Source organism: Manis pentadactyla, chromosome 6 (genome assembly GCF_030020395.1).
Source record: "Manis pentadactyla isolate mManPen7 chromosome 6, mManPen7.hap1, whole genome shotgun sequence".
Taxonomy (NCBI): Eukaryota; Metazoa; Chordata; class Mammalia; order Pholidota; family Manidae; genus Manis; species Manis pentadactyla.
Window position 1 is genome coordinate 6,572,024 of NC_080024.1, and position 12,985 is coordinate 6,585,008.

The following is a 12,985-nucleotide window of genomic DNA, read 5'->3' on the forward strand; positions in this document are numbered from 1 at the left end:
TGCTCCCCCGGCGACATTTGATAATGTCTGGAGACATTTTGGGGTGTCCTAACTGGGGGATGCTAATGGCATTCTGGTGGCTGGAGGCCAGTTATGTGTTAACACCCTACAGTGCACAGGACAATCCAGCCCCAAATGTCACCAGTGCGGAGGTTGAGGGTCTAACTCGCAGCTCAGCTTAGGAGCGGGGGAGGGGGCCTGAGTGCCGCCTGCGGTCGCACAAACCGGCCGTGAACTTTGCTCTACAGTTGCTCTTTACAAGGGAGGATGTGGGCCCCAAGGTTAGCGGCTCACCTTTCTCTCCAGGGCAGAGCCAACCCCAACCTCAGGCCCACTGTCATCTGGGTAATGTTGCATTTCACACCTCCTAGCAGTTCTTACATAAATCCCACGCTGGGGTCCAGGTGTCCCCATCTCGTCTCACCTGCCTAAGTGGAAGGGCCTAGTGCCAGTGAGAGTCTACCGCGGGGGTGGGGGCGCCTCACGTGCTCACTCCTTCACATAGCCCTGTGGTATCAGACATCACTGTGTCCATTTCACAGATGAGGACACTAAGGACTAGTGAGGATGTCTGTGATCCAGGGGCCAGCTCTCTCTCTTTCCTCTACCTCAGGCAGCCTGCAACTTCCTCCTCAATTTGTGAATTTCTGAAGGCGTCAAGAATTGTGAATTTCTGAAGGCATCAAGAACTGTGTTCCTTGTCAGAGTCTGGTAAGAGCCAGTGGGAGTGAGAGCTCTTTTCTCGATGCCCAGATCTGAAGCCCCCTCTACCTGGTCACTGCTCAGTCCAGCCCCAGACCATCATCGCTTTGGCTTCAGCAGGAAGGCAGTGACCTCAGCCTGGCTGCATCAGCTCAGCTTCCTCTGGGAGCTTCCTCTTTTAATCGGCTTCAAAATTTTGGGGGTGTGGTCTTCTATTCAAACTATTTAAATTTTAGCATCTGGCAGGGCCCCTGTTTTGTCTAGATTTGCATTTACATTCCCAGAAATTAACCCATCATTCACTTCGAGGAAAGCAAAATTACTTTTGATGAATTTTTTAAGTTGTACAAATGGAACCTATGTGTTTTTTTTTCTCAGTAAAAATCTGTAACAAATATGCAAACCTGAAGTCCTCCTTGATTCAGCCCCCTTCTCTCCAATTCCATTCCAAGTGATGACGAGAAGTAGCCCTTTGGTTATGAATCCTTCTAGTACGACCTCCACGCACAGACTTACATCCTAGTTTACATATTGTTCTTCTATTTGCATTTCTCCACCCAACAGTAATGCCTTGGAGATCTTTCCACGATGGTGCACCCACCTTAGAGTAGAATCCTGTACCACGCTTGAACCAAGTCTCTTATGTTTGTGTGGTTTCCAATGACTTTGCTTGTGGGGACAAAGCCACAAAAAAAATCTTAGTCATTACCTCTGCACAGGGGCGTAGCCGGAGACGGCTTCCTTCAGTAGAACTAACTGCGGGCAGGAAAGATGCCGGCATTCAACTTTCATGCAAATGGTCAAACTGCCTTTCAGAAAACAATTTCCATCACAACAGTAGAACAGTGTGCCCATGTGAATTCCTGATGGCTGCACCCTAGCCAAGCCCTGACTTGATCAATCAACTTCTTGCCCATTTGATTAGGCAGGAAGAGGTCTCCCTGTTTGGAATATCATTTTCCAGCTACCAGCAAGGTGAGGTTGAACACCTTTTCATGTGTGCTTTGGCCATTCCCATCCCTCCTCAGCAAGACAGCTTTTTTATATCCTCTCCCCATTTAAAAAACTGGGCTGCTTTTACTTAATTATGTGCAGGAAATGTTTAAAAGACAGTAATCCTGTCCCTTATGTTGGTTGCAAGTACTTTCTGCCAGAGATAGTGCTTTTCCTTGCTTTTTAAAAATTTGCCACACGGACCTTTGCTCAATGGACAACCTGGTCTTGGCCGCTTGAGGCAGGGGCAGGGGAAGGCTTCATCTTGCTCTTCTTGGGGTTAGGAGGAGGGTTCAACCATTTAGGCACTTCGTTTTTCCATTCTTCCAGTTCCCGGTGAGAAATGATGGGGAAAGGCCTTGCCTCGCCTCCTTATTCAGCACTAATAAGTAGTTTTGCTGGTGAGTAATTGGAAATCTTTATTCCTCCATCAAAATCAGGCAGCAGAAAATGTCTTACTGGGCAGGGGTTGGGGATGGAGGGGAGATGGCAGCGTCCTGGGGATGCCACTCCCTGCCCGATGCTCTCAGGGCGGGGCGGGGGCTCCCTTCTGGACCCCGGAGACGCTGGCTATTCGGCTCCCACCCCCGCCCCCTGGTGTATCAATCTCATCTTTCCAACCCCGAAGCGTTTACCTGAGGCCGTGGACGGAGGCCCGGGGAGAGTGGCTGGTCAAACAACCGCTGCAGAGACTCCAGGGCGGGGAGGGTCCGGACGACTTCACTGGCCGCAGGGGAGAAAGTGAAGGTCAAGGATTAGTGAGGACTGTTGAGGCACCGCGGCTCCAGCTGGAGATGGGGTCACACCGGTTCAGGCGAAGGCCGAGATCCTTCCCGGAAGGACAAGTCCGGGCAAAGATCCAGGCCTGCCAGCACCGGCCCACGCCAGACCCCCTCTCCTTCTGGTCCCCAATCTCGGACCAAACTGGAGTCGTGATGTGTAGACTCGATTTACCTCTGTTTAGCCATACTCGACTCTACAGCCTGTAAAAAATTTGAATCTAGAATCACAAAATTACTTTGAAATCCCTTAATAACCCGCAGTTCCCAACCTTCAGTGCTTTTAAGAGTCACACAAGTTTTAAAAATGCAAATTTATGGGTCTCATCGGGACCTGGTCTGGAATCTGCACTTTAAATGTGAGCCCCAGGGGGTTCCTGTGCTCGCAGCCTGGGCGTTCCGGCCCAGATCCCTCCCCCGAGATGGAGACGCCCAGGGAGGTTCTTTCACGGTCTGATGCACCCACAGACCCGACCCTGGGGCTTTATCCACTCTTCGTTCCCTCCTTTACTTCCGATTGCTTTCCCTTTGTTTTAAGCAAGGTGGACTGACAATTTTAAATCGTGCTTTTCACTTACTGTATCACCAAAAACTGTTAATGTTTTTGCATATTTAACATTCTAATGGCTCCAAAACATTCTATCGAGTGAATGTGCCAAAATCGATTGCTAGGTATTTAGGTTATTTTGAGATTTGGCAATTACAAATAAAGGCTACTCTAGAACAGCTTTGTTCATATAACTTTTCTTATTTTCAATTACAATTTAGGATAATCAGAGGTTATGGCTTTTTTTTTATTAAGATCATTGACATACACTCTTATGAAGGTTGATCATTGATATACAGTCTTATGAAGGTTTCACAAGAAAAACAATGTGGTTATTACATTCACCCTTATTATGGAGTCCCCCCCACGCCCCATTGCAGTCACTGTCCATCAGTGTAGTAAGATGCCACGGAGTCCCTACTTGTCTTCTCTGAGCTGCACTGTCTTCCCCGTGAGCCCACACACACCATGTGCACCAATCAGGATACCCCACAATCCCCTTCTCCCCCCTCCCCACGCCTCCCCTTTGGTAACCGCTAGTCCCTTTTTGGAGTTTGCGAGTCTGCTGTTACTTTGTTCCTTCAGTTTCACTTCAAGGTTATGGCTTTTTATCAATATTGCCAAGCCCTTGAGTGATGGTGGCAATTGCCATCAGCACTGTTCAGTCAATGGATTGTCCAGATTCTTTTCTCTCTTGTTTAGTGGGTATCTCATTGTTGAAGGGTTGATAATTTACGTATCTGTAATTTCTGATGTCATTAAGTATTGTCCTACATGGATGGTTTCTACCTTATTTCTCTTTGTATAAACCGTTGTTCCTTGGGTCAGGTTTTCATTGGGAATTCTGTTAGTATTTTATTGCACAGGTATAAACTCTTTATGCATTACTCTGCTTTTTATTTAATCTAGGTGTTGTATTTTTTTTCTGTTGTTATTTTCATCCTGAGTGGGCTGGATTTCATTATCAAGTGACTTATCATTTTTTATTGTTCTATTTTTCATCTTTTCCTTGTTAATTTTTTGCTTCCCATAGTTAAACTTTATCATCCGTATTTAGTAGGGATAAATTATTTGTTTATTTTAAGTTGGTTTCTCCTTTTAAATGTTGTATCTGGGGTTTTGTTATCATATATTTTTAATTCCTTATCTAAAATTTTCTTTAAAATATGTGGTGGAACCAAGTTCCTCCTTCTCCATGTTGCTATTAGTTTTGCTCAACAGCATTTGCTCTTTTTCCCATAGTTCTCTTGTGCTTGCCTGTTGTAGGAGCTCTTCTTGAATATAATGGGATGTTTTCCAGGCTCCACGATGGGCTAGGAGGTATTGGCAGGGGAGAGAGAGGGAAGCACTGGGCAGACAGAATTCTGGGGTTTCCATCCGCCCTCCACCAGGACTGCTCTGTTGATTTGTTCACACAGTGTCTTAAAGCACTAATTCAGAACATGCTTTAACATTAACTAGATCTCTCTTATGTTCTTTTTCAAAACGTTATCCTAAAAACACAAATAAACATACACAAGCTGAATGTTTAGAATTTTCTAAGAATCACGCTGGCTTTCCCTGTGTTTTTGAGCTCTGTAAAATTTTGAGAAATCTGAGTGGTTTCTAGATATGTCTGGAGGTTTTCTGGTTAGGGTCAGAATGACCAATGACGCATAGGGACTTCAGCGGGAAGGCTGCAGAAGAACTGGCCTTATAAAGAAAGGATTGTCCAGGGAAGTAACCACCACAGGGTCCCTGGAAGGCTTGTCCAGCTTCAGGTCACCAGCTAGAGGGAAGCCTGGGTGTAAAGACAGAGGGCTGCTGTGCTGGGGCTGGGCAGACCCCAGAGAGTGCTCAGAAGGGGCCTGGGCCCCCTGCCGCAGCCCTCCCATCTTGATCTTGGAGAGTTAGTTAAATTGCCTACGATGCCCATTCACTTTCCAGCTCGTATATCCAGTATCTATCCAGTATCTAGGAGCCCAGAACTCCAGACTCAGGTGGAATATTCTAATGATTTGTTGCTTTCTTCATTTTTGCTTCCCCCACTCTTTGCTTCTTTTTCTCATCTTGCTTTAGCAAAAAATTATCATACAGTATTAAATAATCAGGAAGTAATGGTCATCTCTTTCTTTAGTTAAATGTCTAACAGAATGATTTTAATGTTTCCCTTTCGAGTGTAATTGGTTTTACATCGACACATATTGCATGGTTAGGGAGGCATCCTTCTATGCCTTTTTAAAAAATGATTTTTAAAAATTAGAAATGACTTCTAAATGTTATCACATATCCATGCAAATGATTCCTTTATCTTTTAATCTACTGATAGATAATAGTCTTTTCTTTATGTTGACTCATCTTTGATGTGATTTCTTAGATAAAGCCTATATTTTTAATAACACTAAATTATATTAGCTAGACTACTGAATTATTATATATTTATATTAATAAATGAAACTGGATACAGTTTTATTTCAGGCTATTATCTTGATTAGGTTTTTGGATTTGGATCATCTTTTTCTTAAAGATTAAATTAGGTGATTTTTGTCATTCAGAAATAATACATTATAGTCATTATTTGTTCCTTGAAACTTCAAAGGAGGGCACACATGGTAATTTTTACATTTCATATTTTCTATATTAGTATTTCTATAAAATATTTGTTTCATTACCTATAATTTGGAGGTTTGTAGACCTGTAATTATGCACTGTATTCTTTATTGATTTGGAAATCTGTAATGCCAATTATTAAGTCTCCTACATCTCTAATTATTTTAATTGACTTATTCCTGAATTGATTTGTCTTTATTTTTACCATTTCTCCCCTGCTCTTTTCCTTTCCAGTTGTTTTTGTTGTTCATCCCCTCAACAGAGAGTTTGTAAAGACTGTTCTGTTCACTGCTGTACTTCCAGCCTCTGGAACAGTGCCTGGCACATACCTGGCATACAATCACACCTTATTCATGAATACTGAATAACCAATGTTTCAGGTACTTTGCTGGATGGTGAAAATATCAAGCAATTTGGATATGAACCCATGATGCCTTCAAGAGACTTACAGAAGAGACTTGGTTTGCACGTTTGACTCATTATTCTACTTCCCTTTTCAGAAGAGAGTATTTAAAGCTATGAATTTTCCTCCAAGTAGCACTTTGGCTGCATCAGATACAGTTCTGATATACAGTGAGGTGATTACTTTCCATGCCTCCCAACATCTATCCAATGGAAGCTATCGTTATGTCAGTTCCTACCTTAGTTCAGCTGTGATTTAGGAGACTATCTAAAAATGTCCAGATAGTTTGGTGTTTGCAGCTAGTTTTATTTATTTCTATTTTCATCTAATGTGTTGAGTAGAGAACGAACACTTTTGCTTTGGGTGTATTCATATCTAGCTGCTCAGTAAGCTGCTGGATCTTATTTTTAGTATCACCAGCACTTAAAAATTTCTGGAAAAAAAATTATTGGATCTCTTTTGAAATAAGAGGCATGGGATTCATACATTTTCATAAACTTTTTAAGTCTTCAAAGAGTCCCTATACTCTTTTTTTTTTAATTTTATTTTGGTATAATTAATCTACAATTACATGAAGGACATTATGTTTACTAGGCTCCCCCCTTCACCAAGTCCCCCCCACATCCCCGTTCCCAGTCAGAGTCCCTATACTCTTGAATGACATCTAGATGAAGTTAATCCCAGGACGGTTGTCTTCTCCTTGGAGATATTGCTTCAGAATTGTTATTGTATCATCAAGGAGTATGAATAATATTAAATCTTATAACTTTTTAAAAGTAGTGGTGCTGTTTCTAATTATTTGCTTTTGAATTCATCTTCCCTTGTAGCTTAGAAACACTATAAGAAGAGGTTTAGGTGTTACTATTTGGTTGTTCCACTAATTGGACCTTTACAATGCTTCTCAACATCTGACTTAGCTCCTTTATAAGCCTGGGACCATCAATTAGTTTGCCTTCTTTGCACACGCTTATTTCATCCTCCCATGTTTTCTATGTACACCCCCCAGACTCTCCACTCTGTTTTGTGATTTGGTTTTCAAATTTGATTTGAAAATTATGGGTTTATTTTTATGACCTCCCATGAAGTACGGTGAGGTATTTTTCTTTTGGGTTTATTTGTTTTTTAAAGTCTTAACCCTGTTCTACCTTAATAGATAAAACATCCTCTTCCAGATTTGGACATTCTAAAATTCCACTTAGATTCTCCATTTCTAAAGTTAGGAAACATTTCTAGATTTTGGTGATTTTATTCTTTCTTCTTTTCTCTGGAAAACCTTCTGTTTGGTCCTAGATAACTTGATGTTGGTTACAAGTCTCCCTTGAGGCTTTGAGCTGCTGATGTACTTATTTCAGAAGCAGGTGCTGAGGGAGGAGTGACATTTTGCAGGGGAGGCTCTCGTATGGTTCCACTGCTCCTCACACCTCAGTTCTCTGTGACCTTCCCATTTGGGGGAGGTTGTTCGGGGCCACGTGGTCTGAGGGGAAGGACCTGGTCACCCTTGGCACCATCCCCAGCCACCTCCTCTAGCTCCTCTTTCACACCACCTCTAAATGTTCCACCTAAGGCCCCTTCTCCATGCCCACACCCACTACAGTAACCTTACTTATCTCCCAGCTTTATATGCCAACTGCATGCTGATGAGTCTCAAATGTACACCCCAGCCTTGAGGTTCCAGGCTCTAACTTACAGCATAACTCCTATGCCTCAGTTGGTGGGATGCCTAATAGCACTTCAAGCCAATCTTCCCCAACCCCCCCCCGTCCTCCTTGACTTTAACCTGGTCGGTAACTGGCATCACCATCCAATCAGGCAACGAGCCTGCCAGCTCTACCATCCACACATACCCAAGGCTGTGCATGCCTGCACACCCCAAGCCCTAGGGTCACTACTTTAATCTCTATCAGCTGTTCCCATGAACCAGGCACGGTCTAATGCCAGGACTCAGTTGGAGGCAACACATGCAGCCCCCTGCCTCAGTGCACTGCCCTCCTCCTGGGCTACCATCATATCATGACCACAGCAGCTCTGAGTTGGTCTCCTGCGCTGGGTCTGCTTCCTGAGATCCATTCTCCACAGCCCAAGTTCAGATCACAGCATGATCCTGTAAAATCTCTGGAGGGCCTCAGGAGGTGTGTGTGCCGTAGCTCTTGCCTAACATTGCCAGATAAGACACAGGATGCCAGTTAAATCTGAATTGCAGATCATAACGGGTAATCTGTTAATCTAAGTATATCCCAATATTGCATAGTATATACTAATATTTAAAAAAACATTGATGGTTTATCTAAAATTCAGACTAAAGTGAGCAACCTGTGTTTTTTTTTGCTAAATTGGCCACCCTTTGCATGCTTCTCCCCAACCTCTGCTCCTAATGCTTTCCTTCCCTCATTATGCTCCAGCTGCACAGACTTCCTTCCTGCACCTTGCAGGCAGGCCTCATTCCTGCCTCAGGACCTTTGTACTTGACATCCCTCAGCCAAATCACTGGATGGCTAGCTCCCTCTTATCTTTGAGGTCCCAGCTCTGTGTCACCACCTCAGGCCTACCTGACCCCCAAAGAACACTGGCACCCTCCCACCAAATGTCTCTGTCACTTCTTCCAGTTGTATTTCATCATGATCTTCACTGTCTTGTTTATTTTATTAATTTACAGACTTAATTTACTATTATGCTTCTCACTAAGATACAAGCTCTAACAAGGTCTAGAGGAACCTTGTTTGTTGTGCTTATTGCTATGTCCCAGCCCCCAGAGCTCGAGGAGCGCCTCCATACATATTTGTTAAGTGAATGAATGAATTGAAGACCTGTTCCAATCAATGCAGTTAGAAAACTATGCATTTTGTACTTAGTTCCACAGACTAGCGTCTGCAGGGGTGGCAGGGGGAGGAGAAACACAGTTTTGCTGCTATCTAAGATGTTCTAAAATTCCATCCCCCAGTGAACTAAGTCTCCAAGCCTGGCTATCGCCTTGCCTAGGAACGTGAAGACAGCAAGTGTGCAGGGGAACATCACAGTGATTCTGACTCTCACTGGAAATTAACTGTTCAGTAAGCAAAACTGTGGAACAGCGAGAAATCAGAGGAAGCTTTTCCCACTGGCACAATGTTCCAGAGAAGCAGGCACATTAGGAAGGTGCTCCCCCATAACATGAGGTCACCCAGATCCCAGGAAAGTCCAGGTAGCAATGAGGTGTGGGGAAAAGCTGCCCATGTGCTGAGTGCCCAGGGGAAGCCTTGTGGAGAGACTTAAAGATGCATTTCCTTCTGGATGAGGAAGCAGTAAAGAACAGAATCTCCAGCAGAAATAAAAGCTTGTTACCAGTCACCATAAGACGTGTTTCTGAAAAAGAAAGTGCCTTCTATGTGTTTCCTCCAGTGAAACATTATTTATAACAACAGCATCAAATGGAAAAATATCTCTCTGTGGAAATCTATAAAAATGACAGCTGTAGAATCAATTGGCTGAAATTACATTAGCTGAAAGTCAATTCATTGAAATTAAGCCTGACCGGCCAATTTGATGAATGCTCCATTTGTCAAAGAAATCACTTGTTAAATCTACCAAATGTACTGATTGTGCTTTTAAGAGCCTTTAAAAGGAAAGTTCAATTTGATTACTGATGATGAAAGATTCTTTTTTGCATATTACTAAGCTAAGATGGATATGGCACCAGAGAAACTGATGAGAATTTTGAAACTGCCATATGTGTAAACAAAGCATTGAACAGTATGGGCCGAAAAAGCCTCACCAACATGAAATGCTATTTTTCCAACCAAAATGTTGACCCTTCATTTGCGATGGGATTGTTTTGGTTCCTCAGATGCTTTTGAATGTTATTTTCTATTTTTTTTTCAAATATTTAAAATATTTTTTGCCAATTCTTCAGAGAGCATATCAGCCTTAATTTTGCACTTCTAATAATTAAAATGTAATTGAACGTGAAATTAGCTTTAATTAAATTAAAATATGATCAAAAGATCTACAAGAAATCAGAATTTTTACCAATTGGTCACTCAATGAATTCCGTATCAGAAAATTGCCGTTTCGATGAATTGGCTCACTTTAAAATACTGCTGTCACTGGCTATCTTGGGCCATCCCCGCCCACACAGAAGATAGGCTGACTTTAATTTACTTCCTGTTGGTGCGTTTATGGGCTTGTTGAACGTGCCGGCTGCAGGAAGAAGAAGAGCAGCAAAAGTCTTACATGCTGGATTCTGAGCAAGTGTGAAAGGGTCGGCAATGTCCTCCCGCCCATCCCTCCCCATAACAACTGGCTTCAAATTAACTTTAAAAAAAAACCAAACTATACAGTTCGAATACCATGAAAATAAAATCTCAATACAACCACAAAGATTTCTAAGCCCCGCCCACTGCCCAGTTACTCTGAGTATAGCGGAGGTGTTTGCACAGCCAGGCAGAGCCAAGGGCCAGTCTACTGAGCTGATCCCCATGCCCTGCCCCGCACCCCACATGGGGCTGTTACCCATAGAGCTCCTTGCAGAGAAGCATGGTCAGTTTCTTTAGATGAGGGAGACTGCTGGAGCCCGTCTTCACAAAATCAGAATCCAGGGCCAGCTGAGCACTTAAATAATCTTGGATGGCTTTAAGATGCTCTTCTGGAAGCCTGAAAAAAATAGACATAAAAACATGCTTATCCTGATCTTTTAGTCACAAACACTAGCACTAACAAGAAGAAATCCGCATTCTCAGTCTCTGGCTGAGACGCTGCCATTCAGATCATGGGCACCCTGGGGGCCGTTTCCTTGTTCCTTCTAAAGGGGTAGGAAAGTAAGTTTGAGCCAGGTTAAAGGGTCAGCAAGGGAAGGTGCCTCTAACCCACCCGTAAAGCCTTCTTTCCAAGCCAGTGTTTGGAAGGAAGTGATACCGGCTGAGGACTGGGAAATGTTTGTCCCTTCCACGCTTGGAAAATGCACAGTGGACTTGTTTCCCTGCCTCGTTTACTCCCAAAGACGGGATCTGAGGGCTGAGGGATGCTTGTCTAGAGATGGCAAATGACTGTAGCTCACATGCCAACTCCAAATTCACAGCCAAACGCTACCTGTAGCTCTGTATCAAGGGGGTTCCGAGCCATTCTCAGCTCCACAGGGAAATCTGTGAAGAAATGATGGGGCTGGGAATACAGCAGTGGTGGCCCAGGAGCTGGATGAACAAGCCCTGGCCCTCCTGGGTCTGCCCAGCCCCTCTGCTTTCCCATGAAGCGCATGGGACCACGGAAGGACTGGCTTGTGCCCATAGTGGCCTAGTGGAAGCACAGCCCAGGCTGCGGCACCAGGGCTGTCACCTAGGTCTGATCAGAACTCTGCATTCTATCTCTTAGCACCTTTTTTCTGGATAAGTTGTGAGTCTTGGTTCCTATAGTAATGAATCATGATCACAGAAAATATCAACTGAGCAGAACACAGTGGTCACTCTGTTAAGCACTTCGCGCTCATTTTTCTTTTAATCCCAAATCAATGTTATAAGGCAGATGTTATTACTATTCCTATTTTACCAGTGAGGAAACTGAGACTCAAGGATGTTGATTTACAGCCTGTGTGAAAAAATGATTACAGTCTTAGCCATCTCTGCTCCAGCCTCGACATGTAACCAGGTCGAAACTAGAGGCCATGGGTATTTTCTGGAGGAGCCTTCAAACAGCTGTTTTTCTTAAGATTGGAAAGGAGCTGATTAGTCATTTTGATTTACGTAGATGGAGAAGTCAGCAATTATTTACATACCGGTTGTCATGACATTTAAATTTAATCTATACTTATTCTGGGTCTTGACATCTTAAAAATCCAGTTTCTGCCCAAGTCTTTCTGAAAAGGACTAAATCTTTCTTACAGCATTAAGATCTGTATTTTAACAGTTCTAACAACATTTGACACATAACTTTGAGACTATGGGTCCTTGTTATACAAAGCTGTGTTTGTGGAAATGTTTTTGTAGAAAAGTGTTGACGTAAAGATATACACTCTGTTATCATCCGTTATCAGAGAAAGTTGATTTTATTCAGCAGTCTCGTGATAATCTATGAACAATGACCTAACTGATTCAATCCAGTTAACTTGCACAAAAGACTGTGCACATTGTCTTACAGTTAAGAATAATCTAAAGGCAGTCCTCCATGTGAAGAGCTATTCTCGCAAGCAAAACAGATTCACTTTAAAACACAAGGCAATTTCATGACTCGGAGGAGACGTGAGGGCAAGCGGCGCCACCTCCTTCCTTGATCCCTCCACCAGCTCCGTTTATTCATTCCTGTCTCCATGGAGGAGTCTAGGAAGGTTCCCCTGCCACGTCAGCTGAGAAGCAGAAAGGGAGAGAGCCCACACTCCCTCAGCTGGCTCCACACCCCCCAAGGAGGCTGCTCGGAGGCCTGGCTGCGTCCCGGGCTCTCTCCACACCTGTCCTGCCCCACCAGGGCCGGAGGCCCGGGAGAACACCCGTCCCTCAAGAGGAGGGACTGATGAGGGGATGGAGCCACTAGGAGATGTGGGGGAATCAGGAGTGGGCAGAGGGTGGCACGAGTGGGCGTCCTGGCCCATTTCCCCTGGAATTCACTGCACTTAGCATCTAAACCCGGAGAGAGACGGAAACTCCAGGCAACTCAACAATGGGCTCTACAGGGGCTATTTTAATAAGCATGTGTTATTTACACTCATATATGGGGCAATCATAACATATCAACAATTTAAAACATTGGCTATTTAGCTATTTGGTAAATGGCACAAGTAATTCAAGGAGTGAGCACAGAATACAGCCTGGTGGGCCTAGAGAAGAATCAAAGGATATGGCCAAGTGGAAACACAAAATCCCCAGGGGTCCTAGCAACCAGGTAGCCTGTGTGCCCCTTCAGGCATGTCCTTGTATTTTGCCAGGTCAAGCGATAAGTTGCAGCCCTGGCCTCCTTCAAATTCATCTTCGAGTTAGAGATGTCACATTAGCCCTGCCATTAGGGTATTCTTTG

At 43.7% G+C, this 12,985-nt stretch overlaps 1 protein-coding gene across 1 annotated transcript in view; it reads right to left on the reverse strand.

Moving 5' to 3' along the window:
- INPP5D (inositol polyphosphate-5-phosphatase D) overlaps positions 1–12,985 on the reverse strand; it is a 114,213-nt gene that overhangs the window by 51,130 nt on the left and 50,098 nt on the right. Inside the window, exons 5-6 of the mRNA XM_036911754.2 lie at positions 10,499–10,639; positions 2,331–2,418 (exon numbers count right to left, since the gene is read on the reverse strand). Coding sequence (XP_036767649.2) covers positions 2,331–2,418; positions 10,499–10,639 — 229 coding nt within the window. The remainder of the gene's footprint in view (positions 1–2,330; positions 2,419–10,498; positions 10,640–12,985) is intronic.